The sequence below is a fragment of the Chionomys nivalis genome, chromosome 6, assembly GCF_950005125.1.
Source record: "Chionomys nivalis chromosome 6, mChiNiv1.1, whole genome shotgun sequence".
Classification (NCBI taxonomy): domain Eukaryota; kingdom Metazoa; phylum Chordata; class Mammalia; order Rodentia; family Cricetidae; genus Chionomys; species Chionomys nivalis.
Window position 1 is genome coordinate 74,107,594 of NC_080091.1, and position 21,174 is coordinate 74,128,767.

Genomic DNA, 21,174 nt, shown 5'->3' on the forward strand with positions numbered 1-21,174 from the left:
ACCCCCCAGCATGAAACCGACAGTTCCTGAGTTGTGTTTACTACCAAAGCTAAAAGCAGGTAATGAGGGCAGGTGGCGGCGTGGAGTCACCTTGATCTGAAGAGGATGGAGGTTTGCGCTGCTCCCTGCTTGGGAGTGGCTTTCCAACTCTCTTTTTAGACTCGAGCAGCAACATCCGGGGAATCTAACCCGCTTACCAACAAAGCGAAAGATAATCTTGAACCCACGATTCTCTGAACTCCATCTCCTAAATGCTGGGGTTTCAGGTCTAAACCACCACGCCCTGTTTATAAGGCGGGGAGGATGAGTCCAAGGTTTGGTGCACGTGAGGGAACTGCTTTACTAGATCGCTCTGCATTCCCAGACCCCAGTGGCATCACCGATCTGGGTTGTTCCCTTCCTCCGAGAACCCGGCAACTGCTCCATACTCCAGACATTCTCTCGTGGGATGGGGGTGGGATTTGGTTTGGGGTGGACGGCAGGTTTGGAGCGCACAGGTTGCACTGGGGTGGCGCGTCCCCAGCAGCGCTGAAAATACAGGTGGCGTCGGGCGGGGCGGCGCACAGGTGTGCCAGGGAGGAGGCGCCGCACCCTGCCCAGGCTCCGGCGGCCGCCTCAGACCCGCGTGCCACTCGGGGACACCGAGCAGCCAGGGCGGACCCCGCAGGGAGCGCGGAGCGCTCGGAGGGACGGTCCTCGAGGCTTTCCAGGTGTCCGCAGCGATGCCAGACCTGTGGAGAGCAATCACCGGGGAGACCCTTCTAGGTAAGTCGAGGCCGTCCTGGGGCAGGCTGACTGGGCTTGTTCCCCGCCGGGGCGACAGAGCCCACAGAAGAGGCCGGCGCCGGGAATGGAGATGCTTATCGCGCTCTGGGTGGAAGCGAGGGAGTTCAGATCCAGATGGAGGTTCCCAGGCTGGGGTTCCGCAGCTCCCACGCCGCCCTGGCGTTGCATGGAGAGTTCTCTACGTTGATCTCGTGTAGCTCCGGACCGTGACCTTTAAGTTTCCCTCAATACAGTTTAGTACTGAACTTAGTTTTCCCAAGGAAAGGGTTCCCCGGGGGATGTAGGTGAGCATCCGGGGTAACTGCGGTCTCTAGCCCTGGCCCCCTGATCAAGTGGTCTTGGTAGCTGCGAGTATACTGCTGTGTTTGTAAAAGAAAAAAAAAAGCGTCTGTTTCTAGTCTCCTGGGCTCACTTAGCAGTTTTGCACGATGTACTGAGGATTTAGTGTCCTGGCTCGGTGGGCGATGGATACTTAAGTCCCTGAGTTCTCAGGGAATCTTGTGGGACATGGCAAGGTCTTGCAGTTCATTTTGAGTAAGTATATGTCTGGCCTGGGGAGGGCGCTCTCCTGAGAGCGAGAGTTTCAGGAAGCAGCTTGTTCTCAGAAGAGGCTGAAACTCATTTTTCTGCTCCCCCTCTCCCCCCGCCTTGTAAATTGGGAGGTGTGAAGTGACTCACACTCTGTTCCTTGGGAGACTACACTAAGTTCCTCCAGGAGGCTTGGTCTTATTCTGAGAACTGTGAGGTGGTGTGATTCCTGCCTGCAGTTTAACAACCCGAGGCTGAGAAGGGACGGGAGAAAGTGAAGGGCTCTGGTTAACAGTTCTAGGAGGAAGCATGATCTTAGCGCCCGGTGACATTTACTACACAGGCACACCAGACAATCACCGGACTTTCCGGTTCTCAGGAGTTTCTATTGTTTTGTATTGCACCAATTGTTTCGGCTTTGGTAGGAGAGAATATAAGGTGTATCTATTCACCCCTAGGACATGGGTTGTGTGAGGAACAAGACATCTGGTTAAAACCCAGCTCAAGCTGGATATGGTGGCACGCCTTTAATTCCAGCACTTGAGAGGCAGGCTCTGTGAGTTCAAGGCCAGAGTGGCCTATAAAACAAGTTCCAGGACAGCTAGAGCTGTTTGTTATGCAGAGAAACCCTGTGTCATAAAACCAAAAAAATCCACCAACTAACCAACCAAACAAAAAACAGTTCATCTTGGTACATGGCAAGTGCCACGGCTTTAATTATTGCCTAAGATCAGAGCCTGTGCCCACAGAGGTGCCTTTGGCTTCCTATCTGTTCCACTTCCCAGCCCTGCCCATCAAGGTCTGGTTTAGGATGATCTACTCACAAGAAAAAGTCTGTTGCCTAATGGCGGGGCTTTAGGGGTGTAGTTGGGATAGGTGGATGGAATACACCTTCTTTAGCTTTACATATGTATGGGTCAAATTAGGTGAGAGAATTTTATCAACCTGAGCCCTGACAGGAAGCCAGTTTCCTATCAGATGGTCCAGCCTATGACATCTTACTGAAGGGATTATCTACAGGCATAGACATGGTTGCATGACGACATGATTATGGGAACAAACGAGAGATGATGGCGGATTCATAACAGACATGCTCCACCCTGCCTGCTGGGTAGGGGAAGGAGTCTGGGAGCAGCACCTAGCTCAAGCCAGAGAGTGCAGGCTGCCACCAGGGACAACGCCAAAGTCACATTCTCTTTTAAATATCTTCCTAGGTTATGTCTCTTGGTCTCTCTACCATGGGCTGGGACCCATGATCTATTACTTTCCCCTGCAAACGCTGGAGCTCACCGGGTTGGAGTTGTTTGGTGTTGCATTTCTCTCCCCAATACTCTTAATAATCCCTCCAATCTGGAAACTCGTTAATAAGAAGTGGACACTCTCTCTGCTGAGAATCGTCACTGTCGGTAAGATCTGAGTGTCTGAAATTCTTCTATCAGCCAAAAGGAAAATGGTGTAGACCGTTCATTGTGTATGGAATGGTTAACATTCAAAAATCACCTTACTATCCCCTCAGAAAAAATGTAATGAAATTGGAAAATTATACCGTGTCAGTCCTTTATTTTTCCACCTTAACATCTTTGCGCGACTGGAAAAACCTAAAATTCACTAGAATAAGGAGAGGACAGGTGCGTTGGAGAACAGACCAACTATGACAAAGCTTAGAAGTGTGGAGAAAGATGACCCAATGGTATTGCATAAGAAATGAGAATTTATGTATCTGAAACATCGCAGCAAATGACCAAACACTGGGTGAAAACTATTTGTAGTGCTGCTACTCAAAGGGCTGATTCCCATCAGTTTCAGTAAGCCAAAAATAAAAGACTAAAAAATGAACTAGAAGACCAGCTGAAGACGTATGCAGTCCTTGGAAAGGAAATACCATTAGTTCTTTAAAATACAATAAAATTGGGTCATCAAAATGATGCACCATAATGGAGAAGATCTTGCTGCCATGGCACAATGAACTAATGCCCCTGTAACTCGAGTCCTGCTTGTCCTTCTTGTAGAGGGGAATTATGACTGAGTACTTCCATTCCATGGGAATCACTTTATGGTCCCATTTCTCTGGAGTCTGAGAAGCGCCTCCGCCCCTAAGTCTGTTGTAGGTGCCTCCAGCTCCTCTACCGTGATGTTGTCCACTCCTGGGGTTTCCTGTGTTTCGCTCTCTTGATAACTTCCTCTGTCTCACTCCTGCCAATATTTAATATTTCCTCATCATCTTCAGAAAGGCATTTGATAGCATTTGGAGGAAAAGACTTTGGGAAACAGTGAGGTTCTACAGGTACCCCGAGAAAATTATAAGAATACTAGACAATAATGCCTATAAAGATACCTTTGCATTAGTCAAAGTCTGTGGAGAACTAAGTGATCAGTTTAAGACAATTGTAGGAGTGTTGCAGGGATGCGTCCTCTCAACATTACTCTTTAATATGTTCCTGGAACTAACAACAGCCCTGGAGGATGAGGAGAAAGATATGCAGATAGGTGGTGTGCGAATCAATAACTTACGTTTCGCCAACGATGCAGCACTACTTGCTGAACGTTCAAATGAGCTGCAGGCCATGGTAAATAGAGTGGTGGAAGTTAGTGAAAACCTTGTTATGAAAGCAAACATGGAGAAGACTCAGTACAACACATGGAAGGGGGCACAAGGATTTTAACATTGTAATAAAGAATCAGAGCCTCAAGTCAACTTTGTCTATCTGGGAGGAAACCTCAGTTCAAAGGAGGGAACTATTTCAGCCATCAAGAGGCAGATGGGGATAGTGAGGGCTGCATTCCAGGCACTAGGAAAGGTTTGGTCAGCAAGAGACATAATAACGACAACAACAAAATTACAAGTACATGAGACACTTGAGCTGCCTTCTTTACAACTTCGAAACCTGGACAATGAAACGCTCCTCAGAACAGCAGCTGAATGTGTCTGAGACGGCATGTCTCGGGAGGATTCTAGGTGTCACATGAAGAGACGGGCTGTGCAACAATGTCATGAAGATACATCTCCATCTACAGAAGGAAGTAAACTACAGGATACGGCAAGGGCACTTGAAATACTTCGCTATGTCATGAGAATGAATGATGGCAGGTACTCGAAGATAGCACTGCTTGGAGGAGTGCAGAGGATAAGGCGAAGAGGAAGACCCAAAAAGTGCTGGATAGACAGCATAAAGAAAGACTGTGGAACCTTCGGTATGACAATAATACATGCATCTAGGACTGCCCAGGATAGGAACAATTGGAGAACCTCTATAAATGATCTGTTCATGCACGCTCAAGCATTGCTGGGGCATAGATGATGATGATGATGATGATGATGATGATGATGATGATGATGATGATAGGTATCTCTTAGTTCTATCTTTTTTAAAGTTAAGACTGAACCAGACATAACACTTATCAAATGCAGACTGCTAGGTGCCAGGGCGTGCTTGCCAGCTCATTTCTCCTTTCTCTGTTTGTAGGCAGCATAGCCTCCTTTGAGGCTCCGAATGCCAAGCTTCGATTGGTGGTCCTTGCTCTTGGCGTGTCTTCTTCGCTGATAGTGCAAGCTGTGAGCTGGTGGACAGGAAGTGGATTGCAAAGGTATGACTCACATCTTAGGTACCTGTAGATAAGCAGGTATGACCAGTTCCCGGAGCGAAGTTCTGACCATTAGTTCCAGGGCAGTTTTCCCTTCCACAGGGCCTTGTAAAAGTTCGCCTTCCTTTTACAGAAAGTAAAGGTGCAAATACTTGCTATCAATCTTATTTTGTTAAGATTATTCTTGGTACTAGAGACCGTGTGTGTGTGTGTGTGTGTGTGTGTGTGCATGCATGTGTGGAATCCAGAGGATAGCTTTCAGTGGTTGGTTCTCCCCTTTCACCATGTAGGTCCAGGGAATTGAACTTAGGTAGCCAGGTTTGGCAGCAAGTACCTTAACTTGCTAAGGCATCTCACTGGTCTCCTGGGCAACAGAAATTGGGCTTGGTGGTTTTTTGGCGAGAGAGAGGGAGTGTAAATGGAGTTTTTTTTTTTTAATTGGGACTGCTGGCTCCCCAATAAACTTACTATTAATTATAAATGCTTGGTCAATAACTCAGACTTGTTACTAACTAGCTCTTATAACTTAAATTAACCCATATTTCTTATCTATGGTCTACCATGTGGTGGTGCCTTCCTCCAGCATGGCAGGTTCATCTTGTTTCTCTCCACATCTCCTGGTGATTTCCCATGACTCTACCCTTCTTCTTCCCAGCATCCTCTCACTTTGGGTCTCCTACCTCATCTCTTCCTGTCCAGTTATTGGCCAGTCAGCTCTTAATTATTAATGAGAGTAACACGTCTTCACAGTGTACAAAAGGATTATTCCACAGCGGGGGAGAAGGGCACAAGGAAGAGAGAGTGAACCTGGGAGGAATGGGAAGCAAGTGTGATCAGCGTTCATGAAATTCCAAAATAATTAATAAAAATATTTTGTTAGAAAAATTAGTGTAAGTTGCCTAGGTACCAGACTCTACAAAGGCTAAGTAAGTCAAGGACATCCCTGAAGATTATCAGAAGCACAATTGCAGAGCCATATTATGTGAAATAAATCCACAGTGGGCGTAATACATTGAATCCACACTTAAAGTCTTCAATAAACTACTTTCACTTCCAGGTACCTCAAACTCTGGGGATTCATTCTGGGACACATGCTTCTTGTTGTCCTCCGGATATGGTACACATCACTAAACCCGATCTGGAGTTATCCAGTGTCCAACAGAGTGATCCTGACATTGAGCATCATAGCTATGTTTGACTGCATTGGCACAGGTAAGGGTATAGTCAGTTTATCTGGGAATCTTCTCTCGGGTGGCATCTGGCTCTCCCCTATAGCACATCTGAAAAGGAATGTTCTCTTCAGCGGTGCTGGGAATCAAACCCAGAACCTCATTCATGCTAGGCAAGCACTCTACCAACCGAGCTAAATCCCTAGCTCTAAGACAACTTGTAAAAATAGCTTTCTGCAGTGTGGCTCCATGTCGGTTTTCCCTCTTGTTGAGCAGTAATGGGCACAGACGATGGGCTGTTATGGCTGTTATGTGGGCAGATTGCCCTGGCTCCTTAGCAATGCATACACGAGTGGCAGAAAGTAATGAGAGAACCATGGGCAGGATGTGCCCGCGTGTCCATCGGGGACTCAAGCAGATCCTGTACTTCAGTTTAGTTCCCCTCCGTCTTCTCCATTTCTCTGCCTGGTCTGGGATGAGAGTCTCCTTTCTCAGCATCCATCTGCCCTGTACCATTATTTCCAAACCTCAGACCCTTCGGGTATCTGAACACAGCAGGTGTTCTTTGCCTTTCTATTTGAAGATGTGTTGGGTCCTAGGGGCTGGAGACACCCCAGCTGACCGTCTTTCACTCAATAAACACACATCCTGTTCCCTCATGCTTTCCTCCCCCTCCCCTTCTCTCCTCCCTTTCCCTTCCATTCCCCTCCCCTGCATGCTCCCAATTTTATCAGAAGATCTTGTCTATTTCCCCTTCCCAGGGGGATCCATATATATCTCTTTTAGGATTCTCCTTGTTACCTAGCTTCTCTGGGGTCATGGGAGACCCTGCTCGATCATGAGGAAGCAGCCTTTTGTGCTAGCATGTTGCCTTCAAGTTGGGTAATGCTTATTCTCTCGAGACAGCATTTTCTTTTTCCTGCCCATATTTCTCTCACTCTGTTACCTTTACATGTATTTAGCAGCTTTCTAGATGAAAATTTTGCCTGTGAGTTCTACCTGCTTTCCTCCCGGCACCCCATAGCTAGCCAGAAATGATCCCTCCCATCAGATAGCTCTGGCACATTCAACTTCTCAGAGATGTAATATCCCCTCTCCTCTAGCAAGTTCTTGAAGCCATGGACACAGAGAGTCTGGTAAAACAGAAACTCCACACTCTTTACCCGTCTTCTTTCCCTATTTCTTTCTTTCTTTTTTTTTTAATTCTAGATGGTTACTACAGTACCTCTGAGGGGAAGAAGCCCAGCGAAGTGACCAAGGGCGTGACTTCTCGACATAGCTGGCTGTTGCCAGGTGCTGCCTTTGGGAGCCTCATGTTCCTCACTCACTGGGTCTTTGGAGAGGTCTCTATTGTTTCCAGATGGGCAGTGAGTGGTCACCCTCATCCAGGGCCCGATCCTAACCCATTTGGGTGAGTTCAGCTCTGTTAGCTATGGGGAGGAGCCAGAAGGGTGTCTGCTCTGCACTAGAGAATCATGGGGAAGTTGAGAAGAATTGAGGGCTGTATTGAAGTGGCCCCACATTCCAGCATGGGAAGCATGGGGAATCCCTTGTCTGTGGGCATGGCATCTGCTAGTCGTTCTTCTCAGCCCCTCTGATGACAGCATTGCGTGTGTGTTGGTATAGATTTCAGCGTCGCTGGGAGAGCTAAGACTCTTCCCTATGTTCTCCTTTGCTGATGGACAGATGGTATAAACTTAAGAGGACTGAGTGAACAACACAGGTGACAGTCTTAAAACAATGCCTGGTGTGTAGCCAGTGCCGGGTTTGAAGTTAGATTCCAGCTCCTTAAGCAATGCTATATTGTAGCTCCCATTGCTAATGGATTTCTCACTGATGTTTACTTCAGTTATTGTTACTTTTAAATGTATATGAGAGGGCTGGAGAGATGGCTCAGAAGTTAAGAGCATTGCCTGCTCTTCCAAAGGTCCTGAGTTCAATTCCCAGCAACCACATGGTGGCTCACAACCATCTGTAAGGAGGTCTGGTACCCTCTTCTGGCCTGCAGGCATACACACACAGAATATTGTATACATAATAAATAAATAAATATTTAAAAAAAATGTATATGAGTGCTTTACCTACCTGTTCATCTGTGCCATGTGTGGGTGCCCGATGCTGGTAGAGGCCAGAAGAGGATGTCACATCTGCAACGGTTCTTACAGATGCCCGTGAGCCACCGTGTGGGTGACAGGAACCAAGCCCAGGTCCTCTGCAAAAATAACAAGTGTTCTTAACTGCCCAGACATCTCTCCAGATCACTTTAAATTCTTCTGTAAAGTTTTTTTTTTAATTTTTATGATTTACTTAACTTATTTTATGTGCATTGGTGTGAGGTGGTCAGATCCCCTGGAACAGGAGTTACAGACAGTTGTGAGCTGCCATGTGGGTGCTGGGAATGGAACCTGGGTCCTCGGGAAGAGCAGTCAGTGCTCTTAACTGCTTGGAGCCATCTCTCCAGCCCCTAAACTTTTTATAAAAATAACAAAACAATGAAACAGCTTGTGGTAGTTAAAAATAAGTAAGACTGTCAAGCCGTCACTCATTTTAGGAAGACACTAGATAAAAGCAATACCAAGAGAGAATAAAGAAAGGAAAAGGAAAATTCCACAACAAACATTGCCAGTGACTCTTCCTTTGGTCCTTGGCCGACTCCTGTGAAATCTCTAGTGGCTGCTGTGAGCTGTAACTTAAGAGATGGAAATTCACTGTGTCTACACTGACATGAAAGGCTTCCAGCGCTAGACTGTTTACTACTTCAATGCTTTATTTTGTTCATTTTATTTTCGGCACATTAACCCCTCCCGTACGCTAGGCACGGACCCTTCACTGAGCCACCTCATCTGTTTTCCTTGAGTGTTCTGTGCACTGGTTCCCAGCAGCTCTCATTCTCGCCATTGCTTCGTATCCACTGTGTGATATGAATGGATGTACTAGGGGTAGTAGATAGATTTCTGATCTATGTTTGATTGATGTATTGATTTTGCCTTTTATTTTCATTTATTTACAGAGGTGTGGTTCTGCTGGGCTTGGCCAGTGGATTGATGCTTTCAGGTTCGTCAAGGCTTTGTGACACTGGGCTAGTGTGGTGGGCAACAGGTATGTAGACCTGACCTGAAGTCTCGTTGTCATTGCCCCTAACAGTGAAGGGTCTGCTGTAGATATCTTGAAGAATGCTTTTGTTCCTTTATTGTCTGTTTTGTTTAATGTCTTTTGGCCTGAATGGTCAGGGGTTCTGGTGATTGGCTGGTTGTCAGGTTGAGTAGGGTTGTCTCAACTGAAGTTTGAGGGGGTTTGGGTGCCTAGATCTAGTGTATTGTCCAGTTCTTCTGGCTAGTGTGGTTATTACTTGTGCCTATGGGTCTGCTCTTCCAACTGGTATGGGTCATGCATATGCCTATAGGGTCTGTTGGTGTTGCTGGAGAGGGTTGTTCACAGGGAGGCTTTTCTTCAAATTGGTGCAGATGGTGCCTGTGCCTCGGGGGCCCATTGATGCCACAAGGGGATCCCCCTTCCCAAAGAACAAGCATTGACCTGAGATTTGCTGCACTGTCTACCTCTAGGAGTGCTAGTGCCAGGCTTTGGCTGGGAACAAGCCACATTCAGTTGCTGCACTTTGGTTTGCTTGGGAGTTGAGCACCAACCAGTGGTCTCCTGGGATTTCTAGCTCTCACCCACTAAGAACTGTTCGTGCCATGAGCTTTGCTGTTCTCTTGCGTCTCTCATCCTGTTTTTTATTTTTTCCTGTCTCTTACAAACAGGAGCAGCTTCAGCCATGGGTCTCCTTTATCTGCATACGTGGGCAGCAGCTGTTTCTGGATGTGTGCTGGCAGTCTTCACGGGGTCCATGTGGCCTCAAGTACTTGGACACCTTGTGAACTCTGGGACAAACCCTGGGGAAACCATGACCACAGGCATGATCACTTATCTTTTAGAAATATTTTTCTGTGCCTGGTGCACAGCTTTCAAGTTTGTTCCTGGAGGTGTCTACGCTAGAGAAAGATCGGATGTACTTTTGGGTGAGTCCATGTCAACAGATCCTGTTAAAGAAACTGACCCACGTTCCTGAAGACATTCATCTTCCTATTCCTTGAGCTCTACCTCTGTCAGGACAGGCTGTTCTGGAAGACTCACTGTGAAGTGAAGCAGGATCTCTGAGAACTCCCTATTTCCCATCTTGGCTGGCACTTTCACCCCCTTAGAGGAACATGGAGCCATGACCCCAAATTCCTCCCAAATCCTTCCCCACCTCTCTACCCACCCAACTTCACCTTCTTTTCCTTTATTAAAACAAACCAAGTAACAAACAACCCACAAAAAAAAAATATAGAGAGTCTGATTCATGTTGGCCCTTACTATAGGGATGGAGCCTACTCTGGAGTGTGGCTGATATGCCCAGTGCCACTCTATTGAGGAAAACGGATTTCCCCTGTCCCGGCAGATATCAATTACAAATAGTTTCTTGATTATGGGTGGAACTTGTGCCCAGCTTCCCACATTTTCTCTGCAGGTGCCTGGCTTTGCAAACTTTGTAATTCTTGTGGTTTCTTTCAGGTGGGTCTACTCTCTTGGGCTCTGCTCTCTCTGGTGTCCTGCTTTTTTCTCACTCCAGCTTGCTCAGGGTGCTGCCTGGTGGAGGACGGGAGAGAAAGTAAGAGCCGTGCTGTCCCTGGCTTTGTTTCTTTGGAGCACCATGAATGTTGGGCTTTGCTAGTTCATTCTCCTTGCTCATAGACCTGTGAAACTGGGCTTTGTTTCAGCTTTGCATGAATGAGAACCTTCTTTAATAAGACATAGTAACCAGGTAAGGAGAGTTGGCAATGTTGGGCAGCTTTCTACAAAATGTTTTTATTGGTTCTTTGAGAATTTCATACAATAGATTTTGATCATATTTTTTCCCCTTCCCCAACTCTTCCAAGATCTTCCCCTACCTCCCTACCTGATATGTATTTTGAAATCCCTGGTAGTGATTTTTCTCTGCTGATGCAATAAGCTAAATCAAGCTGAATTAAAAGTCCAGGTTTAATGAGCAAAGCTCTCCTGGGTGATCTCGGGATGGAGGGAATCACACTGCTGCTCCCAAGGAGGGGGCTTTAAATATCCTGTAGGTGCAGTCTTTGAGCAACTCCAGGGGAGAAACCACTGCCTGACTGTGGGAATTTTGTCCGTCTTGAACCTGTGCCAGGTCTTAGGCATGCTCTCACAGTCTTTGTGAGTTCATACATCCACCAGTCCTGTTGAGTCTAAAAATGAGGTTTCCTTGGAGCCACCCTCTTACACTATTGCTGCCCCCTCTTCTGCATAGTCCTGGGCCTTGAGGGGAAAGTTGTGATAAAGACATCCTTTACTGAGCACTGTGTAGTCTCTCCCTCTCTGTACTTTGTCAAATTGTGGGTCTCTATGTTAATTAACATCTTCTGCAAGAAGATGTGTCTATGATGAGGGTTGAGTGAGCTGCTGCTCTATGGATGTGCCAGGATGTCACGAGGAGTCATTTTATAGTGATGACCATTAAGCAGAATAATAGCAGTGGGTTTCCCCTAGGGCCCATGATCGGTCTAGTTCCAGGTTCTTGGCCTCAGTAACTGTCATTCATGAGTTTCATTTCATTGAGTGGGTCTAAATCAGGTTGTTTTTTTTTTTTTTTTTTTAAAAAAACAGGAGTTGGTTATTCCCATAACATCCATGCCACTATTGAACCAGTGGGCATAGCTTGTAGGCAGGTTGTTGTTGTAGTTTTAAGCTTCTAGTTGAGTACCAGCTAGATTCCTTCATGTTATTCTCTGCAAAAGCAGTAGGTGCTCTTAACCACTGAGCCCTCTTTTCAGCCTCTATCTCACCATTGTTGTTAGAAGGCATTATCTTTTACGATACTGGGTATTGAATCTAATGCCTCATGAGTGCTAGGCATGCACTTTGCCAGTGAGTTATGCCCCATCCCTCTTTTTTTCTCTTTCAACAGGGGCCATAATGGTAATTATTGGATTAAATATGCTGTTTGGACCTAAGAAAAATCTTGACTTTCTTCTTCAAACAAAAAATAGTTCTAAAGTACTTTTGAGAAGGAGTGAAAAATACATGAAACTTAGTAAGTATAGTTTTACTTGCCTTTAAAAAAGTTGGATTATAAAATTTTTTCTTTACTTTTGTTTTCTTTCTTTCTTCTTTTCTTTTTGAGACAGAGGGTCTTCTGTTTATTTGTTTATTTTTCAAGTCAGGGTTTCTCTCTGTAGCCCTGGCAGTTCTGGAACTCACTTTGTATACCAGGTTGACCTCAGACTCACAAAGATCTACCTGCCTTTGCCTCCCGAGTGCTGGGTTTAAAGGTGTGTGCCACCACTGCCCAGCTTGAGACAGGGTCTTTTTATGTAACTCTGGCTATCCTGAAACTCACTATGCAGACCAGGCTGGCCATGAATTCACAGAGATATTTCTGGACTCACAGAGATAATCCTATCTCTACCTCCCTAGGGTTGGGTATTAAAGGCATGTGCCACCATGCCTGTCTCATGTTGTATATATTTTCCAACATGAGATTCAAGAGTACCATGAAGCCTGCTGAGCCCTTCACTTGGCTACAACAACTCTGTATTTTGCTGCCAGTTGTATGTATTTCTTTCCTTCCTGCCTTTTGGGTTTGTTGAAACATGTTGCAGAATATTTGTTTAACTATGCAGATATGTGCTGTGTTTGTTTAACTATGCAGATATGTGCTGCGTTTATTTAACTATGTAAAGCTGTATGGCATTTGTTTGTGTTGTGAAATATTTGTTTAATTATGTAAAGGTGTGTTGCTGTTTTACCTTGCCTGTCCAAGGCACATATTTGGTCTAATGAAAACCTGATTGACCAATAGCGAGGGAGGAGGTATAGGTTAACTTCCATGCAGGGAGAGTGAGTAGGGGGAGGAATTTAGACTCAGCAAAGAAAGAGGAGGAGATGGCAGGGAGATGCCATTGATCAGCCAGCCAGACAAGGAGGAAACAGGAAAGTAGGACATACAGAATGAAAAAAGGAAAAAGTCTCAAGGCAAAACAAAGAAGAATAGAAACAGGTTAATGTGAACAGACTTTTCTTTCTTCCTACCAGTTCCCAAGTAACTGACACAGAGACTTACTATTACTTATAAATGCTTGGCTAATAGCTTAGGCTTGTTACAAGCTAGCTCTTACAACTTAAATTGATTCATATTTCTTATCTGTGCTTTGCCGTGTGACTTGGTGTCTTTACTCAGTATAGAATGCCCATCTTGCTTCTCTCTACATCTGCTTGTGACTCCTGACTCTGCCATTCTTCTTCCCAACTTTCTCAGTTTGGCTCTTCCTAATCTTATCCTGTCAACTATTGGCCAGTCAGTTTCTTTATTAAACCAATCACAGTGACATATATTCACCCAGTGTAAAGGAATATCCCACAGGTTAAATTAAGTTAAAAGAACTAGTGGAACAGACCTAAGCTCAGGTTGAGCATTCATAATTAATAAGATGTCTCCATGTTGTTATTTGGGAGCTGATTGGCAGGCCAAAGAAAAATTGCAACTACAGAAATACATTTAAGCAAATCCCTGATATTGTGACATTTCAAACATAAATATCCTATATGGTTTTATTTTACTTCTAATATAGAAAATTTATCAGGTAGAGTTTCCAGGATGTTTTTTTCTGAGAGTTGAGACTATGTATTCATTCTATTCTTCTTCTCTTGCTTTGGAAGATTAAACATGTTAACATTAGTGTGTTGGTAAACTATAGTCTCACACATGAAATAAGCTTGTCACCTAATTTTAAATGAACTGGATCACATATAAATGTTAGTGAATGTATAATGTGCTGATTAGGTGGCTGTTGTGTAGGCTACAAAGACACATGAACACTGGTTTGTACTCTTAAACTTTTAAACATTACCAAAGGAGAAAATATTATTGTAAAAAGAGGCAACAATTGAAACTATATATTAAAATGTTCCCTCAAAATATTTCGGAATGCTGTGTCCCGAAGAGTCACACCGTTATGTAAAATCTGTCATGTCATCATAGCCTGGGAGGATCGTATTAAATTGAGATTTTTCTCAATGTGTTTGGCAGTCACGGCTTCTCTGTGCTGCCCCTGGAGCTGGGGTTTGTCCTCCCCCTGCTCGGTAGTCTTTGGTCTTCCACTCTGAAGATTCTGAGCTTCTCGGTACTGGGACGTCCTCAACATTGTTCTGCTCAGCTGCTTTCTCACTCTCTTTCCTCCATCTTTTTAGATGCCAATTTGGTTATATTGGCCCTTTCATGATTTTTATTCTTAAGTGCTTTTATTTTTTCCTGCCTCTGTTTTATTTTTTTAAAAATTAAAAATATTTGTTTATTTGTTTATTCAGTGTGTATGTGGGGGGCAAGGCATGTGTAGGAGGTCAGAGGAAAGCTGAAGAGAGTCTGTTCTCTTGTTCAGTCAGGTCCGCACTGGGGATCAAGCTCTAGGCAGCATTTACCTCTCCCTGCTGAGCCATCTTGCTGGCCCCGCCTCTGTGTCACCCTTTGCATTAATTTTCCTTTAAGCTCTGTCTGATCTGGTCTGTATCTTGCCCATTGAACTCTTTCTCACTCATTAAATTATATATTTTTATTTCTAGTTTAAACACCTTATTTTATTTTATGAGTCTGAGTGTTCGCCAGCATGTATGTCGGTGTACCATTTCATGCCTGGGGTACCAGAGGCCAGAAGAGGTTGTCAGGCCCCGTGAAACCAGAATAAAAGTCAGTTGTAAGCTGCCGTGTGCTGTGGGCCCAGGGCTCTTCGCCGCCTCTCCGTCACGCCACCCTCTATTTTTGTCTCTAACATTCGGATTTATTTCTTTACAACTTCCCTGATTATTTTGTTGTTAGCCTTCCATTCCCCAGTCATACTTTTGCTTTCTCTCTTGTTTCTGAACACACTAGGCATGCTTACTCCGTATTTTGATTCTTAAATTTCTGACATCTAAAAGATCTGAAATCTTCATGTGTTGGTTCTTCAGGACATCTTTTCCTGATGTTTGTGCCTGCAAAAATATCTTTTCATGTATATTTTGTAGTTTATTTTTCTTTGTGTTCATTGCTTTTTGAATGTTCACAGGGAATAACTTTCAAATGCCTGGTTTTAAAGTATGGATAATGTATACATGCCCCACACATACTCCTTGTCAATAGATAAAATTTTGAAAAAGCTATTTAAATGTTTTAGTTTCTTTTTAATGATTCTTTTTTCTTTTTGTTTAGTTTTGTGGCTGCTTGTTGGTGCAGGGTTGTTAGGATTAGGACTACGGCACAAAACCTATGAGAGAAAACTAGGCCAAGGGGTAAGTAATTAACATTTGTTAGATAAAGTTTTACTTTATGTGTGTGTATACATGCACACATACAGGCAAGCACACACACATAGACACACACATAATATTGCACAACACTATTCTGTTTTGAACCTTTATTTGACAGTGTTTTGGTACCTGGCCTCCCTTTTCTACTCTTTTTTTGTTGTTGTTAAATTTGTCCCCTAGTATATGAAGTGAAATTATTTATCATGTACATATTCACTCCCATTACTTATTTTCGTCTTCTTGTCTTTTCTTTTAGAAAACTTCTTCTCCCACATAGCCCCACCCTCTGCGTCTATGTTATATAGATATATTTAAATTATGGATATGAGAGACAGCATGTGACGTTTGTTGTTCTGAGCCTAGCTTAGTTGGCTTAACAGGATGATTTCTGCTTGCATCCATTTCCACGCAAATGACACCATTGCACTCTTCCCTGTGGCTCAGTAAAACTCCACTGCGTATCTGTGCGTTTGCACTGTGTTTTCTCTACTCGCCAATCTATTGACTGGCATCTTGGCTGATTTCAAATGCTGGCTATTGTGAGTACTGTAGCAAAGTAATCTCTGTGGTGTGTTACCTTAGGCTCCTTAACTTTAGGTAGCTGTCCAGGAGTGGGATAGCCTGGTGCTTTTGGTTTAGTTGTTGCTGTGGGTGTATTTACTTTAATTTTGTGTATGTATTTTGCTTTTATATATGTATGTGCACCATGTGTGTGCTTGGTGCCCACAGAGGTCAGAAGACGACTTCAGGTCCCCTGGAACTGGAGTTGTAGATAGTTGTGAGCCTACATGTGGGGCCTGGGAATCAAACCCAGGTCCTCTGTTCTTAGCCGCTGAGCAGCCCCGTGGTTTTAGTGTTTGAGGAGCCTCTACGCTGACTTCCAGAGTGGGTGTGACGTACCCAAGGCTTTGCCATCCTCCACGTTTGTTGACCTCTATTTTCTGGACAGTTGTCATCCTCACAACGTAGCTTTAATTTGTGTTTTCCTGCTGGCTAAAGATGTTTAGTGTTTTTTTTAAAAATCATATTTATTAGCCATTTATATTTATTCCTTTGAAGAGAATGATTTAGTTGCTTCATTCACGCTGTTATTGCTGGAGAAATTGGATTTTGGTTGTTTAAATAGTTTTGAGTTCTTTGTGTATTATAGATACTAATCCTCTGTCAGGATGTGTAGCTGACAAAGACCTTTCCCATTGTGCAGGCTGGGTCTTCACTCCACTGTTTCTGTTGCTGTCTTTTATCACTGTTTTGACTCAGTGGTAGGCCTGGGAGTGATGACTTTAAGACCCTGGGTCCTATCCCTTTTAAGCCGATCACATAATGGAATGATTTAGGAAGTTGAATTCTGAGTCAATGCAGATCCAGATAATAATGGCAACTTACTCATGTGTTTGATATGTAGAGTTACTTTTCCATTCATGATTTAATACTAAATTTTAAAAGAAGAGAATGTTTTGTATTTAATGGAGATTGCGGAAGATGTGGATATGAGAGTCTTTGATTCAAGGAAAATCTGAGCAACACATCTTGATTTCGTAAATTATGTATGTCTTGTATAGTGGCATTCTGTGGATGTTTTATTGTCCTTTGATTTTGTAGTTTTACATGTTTAGATGTTCTCTACTCTTCCAGAAAAAGACAGAAGCAAGGATAAATCATTGCAATACTGTGTTTTCCATCTGTTCTGGTAAAAAGAAAATTGTATTTCATAGTGCAGCCAGAGTTACAGTTTGAGATAAAATAGAATTTGAGGGCTATGAATTCTAGTAATCTGTACTACCAGGAAAAACATTTTTATATTAAATATAAAGCTATATTGAGGAAGCTACATATGGTCCATGTTTCTCTGGTTCTCCCTCTCTTCTTGCCTCCTTCACCTTTCTTCTCCTCTCCCTTCCCCACTTTTCTCTCCTCCCCTCCTTCTCTGCCCTCCTCTCCTCTCCCCTCCCTTTCTTCCCCTCTCCTCTCCTTTCCCCTCCCCTCGTTCCCTCCCCTCCTTCTCTCCTCTGCTTTCCCCTCCTCCTCTCCTCTCCTCTCCTCTCCCCTCCCCTCCCCTCCTCTCCTCTCCTCTCCTCTCCTCCCCTCCCCTCCCCTCCCCTCCCCTCCCCTCCTCTCCTCTCCTCTCCCTCACCCTTCTCCTCTCTCCTCCCCTCCTTCTTTCCTCTCCCTTTTTCTCATCTCCAAGCAGTGCTAGAGACCAAACCCAAGCCACACTGGGTAACCATTTCTTATTCAGTAGATAATAATAAACCACCAATACAGGCACCTTTGCATGCTTTTTCCGTATTAGTTGTCATTGTTAAAATGTATTCTCTATATGAAGAGGATGCCTGATATCAGCCACAAATTCTTTTTAAAGGACATGTTTGAATTTGATTTATTGCTTGTTCATTCATTCACTTACTTATTTGGCAAGCGTTCATGGACTGCCTCTTGCTATGCTTGGTGCCAGAGGTACATGGGGGAAGCTGGACAAGATCTCTGCTCCTTCCCACTTTGCATTCTAAATAAGAATGATATTCAGGCAAACAAATGAAGAAAGACTTGATCTGGAGGCCAGGTGGCATTTTAAGAAGCAAGACTGTGTGGTATGGAGAGCTAGAGTCTGGGTGGCTAAGGAAACTTCCCTGGCATTTGAGATGAGACTTGAAAGTTGATAAAAAGCCAGTTAGATGTCATTCATCTATGACTCAGCTGAAGGGAAGGGTATAAAGGACTGAGGGAGAGGCAGCGTAGCGTGTCTGAGATGCATCAGAGGGACCTGCAGGCTGAGGTGTTGTGGAGTGGAAGATGACAGTTGGAGAGCCTGGGGACAGCCTCATCACACATGGTTTCACCAACCACAGTGAGATATCTGTGAAGGATCAAGAAATATAAGATGTGAACATGGTTGTTATGCTAAAAAAAAAAAATTATAGGCAGCTTTTTCAGCACTCCAAGAAAGAGAATTGTTGAGTGGAGAATTACAGAGAAGGGGAAAGATTTAGAGTGTGTGTGCATGCGTGCACACACACATACACACACACACACACATTTGATGGCTCTGTCTATGTAGCTTGGCCATACTGGAACTCACAGAGACACTCCTGCCTCTGCCAGGTGCTGGGATTGCAGGTTCTTATCCTGAGGGTGTTGATTACTCTTCTCATTGCTGGGAGAAGGATTCGTTTCAGCTCACGGGTTCAGGGCATGGGAGGCACAGTGGCTAGGGTTCTCTATGTGCTGGGAGCTTGCCTAATGATCTGCTACATCTGGGCTCCTTAGGGGACATAAACCCGTAAGCCCTGCCCTTTCAACTCTTCACCTGCCAGTGAGGCTACATGCCCAAAATGTCCCACAACTTGCCCGAACAGCACCACTGGCTGGGGTTCAAGTGTTTGAGCACATGAGTCTCGTGGGGACACTTGGCATTTAAGCCAAAACATTAAGATGGTTTTTACTTGTTTGTTTAAAGATTTATCTTACTTTTAATTATGTGATGTGTGTCCCTGCATGCAAATATGTGCAGTTGGGTACCAGTGCCTTTTCAGACCAGAGAGAGAGTCCCCAGGCATTTGTGAGCCAGAGGATGTGGGTGCTAGGACTTGAAGTCGGGTCCTCTGCAAGAGCAGTACACATTTTTAACTGCTGAGCCATCTCTCCATCCTAAGGTGTTTTTAAGAAATCAATTTTCTTGCATTTCTTCACATTGTTACTCCATCATATGATAGAATCCTAGACAATATTGTTGTGTCTGTGTTTTTAATTCCAACTAAATTGCTTACAACTTATTTTAACATTTTTGAAACATAAAGTCATCTTTTTGAGATTCATTCACATGGAACTGTGTAGGCCAATTTCTATAGGGTTCTCTTGTATGTAAATAACTTCATTTGTTTATGATTTTTCCTATGGTGGATTAATTTATCGGGAGTAGGTAGTGTTCTATCTTATGTAACAACACATTTATTCTTTTTTTTGTATAGATAGCTAGATGGCTTCTTTTCTGAACTGCTAAGTTTAAGCTAGAAGTTCACAGATTTACTTTGAAAGAACCATAGGATAAATGTTTTATTTTTGTGAATTAGATTTGGGAAAATGCCTGTGGGATTTCCTTTGCTGCAATGTGAACTTTGATAAGGGAGAGGTAGAGAGGGCTGGGACCCCCAAACTTCCCTTGTCCATAGTTAGGCAAAGTTATCACTTCCACAATTCCTCAGGCACCAGCGAATGTGGTCTCCGCTGCCATCTGGCCTTTTCGGTTTGGCTATGACAACGAGGGATGGTCGAATCTAGAGAGGTCCGCTCAGCTGCTCACACAGACGGGTGAGTCTTTCTGGAATTGGCTCCAGGTTTTGAGAAACTACTGTTGATCCTTTTATTTTTGCCGGGTTGCCAAGTTTTAGGATTGCTGTGTGTGCTCTAAGTTCCTGGAGAGGCTTGGCTTTGTGGCCAGCTCACCACACTTGTCTCGTGGAGCAATTAACTCATTGATCCGGAACAGCCTGTCCTACTGAGTACCTGCAGGAGACTCAGCTCACACTCTTGTTAGAGATGTTCCTGCTGGTATCTCTCACCACCCAAGGACCGGGAAACTATTTGATCACAGGCAGAAAGAGTTTAATGTAAACTGGTGAAAATTGTTTCCAGGGTCTGGAGAGGCAGCTCAGTGGTTAGAAGCACTGACTGCTCTTCTAGAGGACCCAGCTTCAATTTCCAGCACCCACATGACCATCTCATAACTGTTTGCAGCTTCAGCTGCAGGAGATCCGACGTCCTCAGACAGGTGTGCATGCAGGCAAAATGCCGGAGCACATAAAAGAAAATTTAAAAAATGTTTTCAAAAAGCCCGAAGGTCAGTCTTATTTGCCTCTGTGCCCTTGAGGAATTTTCTTGTTGTGAAGCACCCCGAAGTGCATGGGATTTGGGTCTTAGGTCAGCGACATGGAGTGTGTAGCATGATGGCAAAGGGCTGAATGGGTCTGGCTATCTCTCATGCTAAGCCCAGCTCCCAAGAAGTGTGTGAGTGCCTTTGTGAGCACAAGGCTTTAGTCTTGTTTAGAAGGCTCAGGCACACCAGGCCAGAGTCTAAGAAAGGCAGGCAAACTCATTTTTATACCAATACTGTGGAGCTGTTAGCCTTAGACTAAAATACCATCCTGGGGTTGGAGATGTAGCCCAGTGGGTAGAGTGCTCACCTACTATACACAAAGCCCTGGGTTCAATTCCCACCACTGCCTAAACTAGGAATGGTGGTTCATACCTGTAACCTCAGCACTCTGAAGGTGGAGATGGGAGGACAGAAGTTCAAGGTCATCCTCAGCTACATTCAGAGGCTAGCCTGACCTATGAAGACTGTCTCATGTACACTACTCTATTGTTTCTGAACATAAGCTTGGAATTTATGAAAGCTATGAAGATTACTTGTGCTTCTGGAAAAAGTGTCAAGAGTATTTTTTAAATGTGGAAAAGTCATACTCTCCCTTCCTTAAGAAGTCCCATGCTTTAATTAAATTCTAAGAATCCAGTTCGAGTCATACTCCTCTAATGACTCAGAAGGAATTATGTGCTTGGGGGTTTATGGGTGCAGGTGAGGGTCAAGACTAACGTTCTGTCGGGTCTGGTGGTCTGCATCCATAATCCCGGCACTTGAAAGGTAGGAGGATCAGAGTTCGAGGCCAGCCCTGACTGCCAAATGAGCCCTTGCCTTAACAAAACAAAACAATAGCAAAGCCCATGCAGTTTTTTTTTGCTTTTTCCCGTTACCACTGCCTCACTGTCTGCCTTCCGC

General features: G+C 44.3%; 1 protein-coding gene across 1 annotated transcript in view; it reads left to right on the forward strand.

Moving 5' to 3' along the window:
* Positions 1-492: 492 nt before the first annotated feature.
* Cwh43 (cell wall biogenesis 43 C-terminal homolog) overlaps positions 493-21,174 on the forward strand; it is a 41,779-nt gene continuing 21,097 nt past the window's right edge. Inside the window, exons 1-10 of the mRNA XM_057772435.1 lie at positions 493-765; positions 2,529-2,720; positions 4,779-4,899; positions 5,954-6,108; positions 7,275-7,476; positions 9,076-9,164; positions 9,827-10,084; positions 12,028-12,153; positions 15,304-15,383; positions 19,604-19,709. Coding sequence (XP_057628418.1) covers positions 723-765; positions 2,529-2,720; positions 4,779-4,899; positions 5,954-6,108; positions 7,275-7,476; positions 9,076-9,164; positions 9,827-10,084; positions 12,028-12,153; positions 15,304-15,383; positions 19,604-19,709 — 1,372 coding nt within the window. The 5' untranslated portion in view covers positions 493-722. The remainder of the gene's footprint in view (positions 766-2,528; positions 2,721-4,778; positions 4,900-5,953; positions 6,109-7,274; positions 7,477-9,075; positions 9,165-9,826; positions 10,085-12,027; positions 12,154-15,303; positions 15,384-19,603; positions 19,710-21,174) is intronic.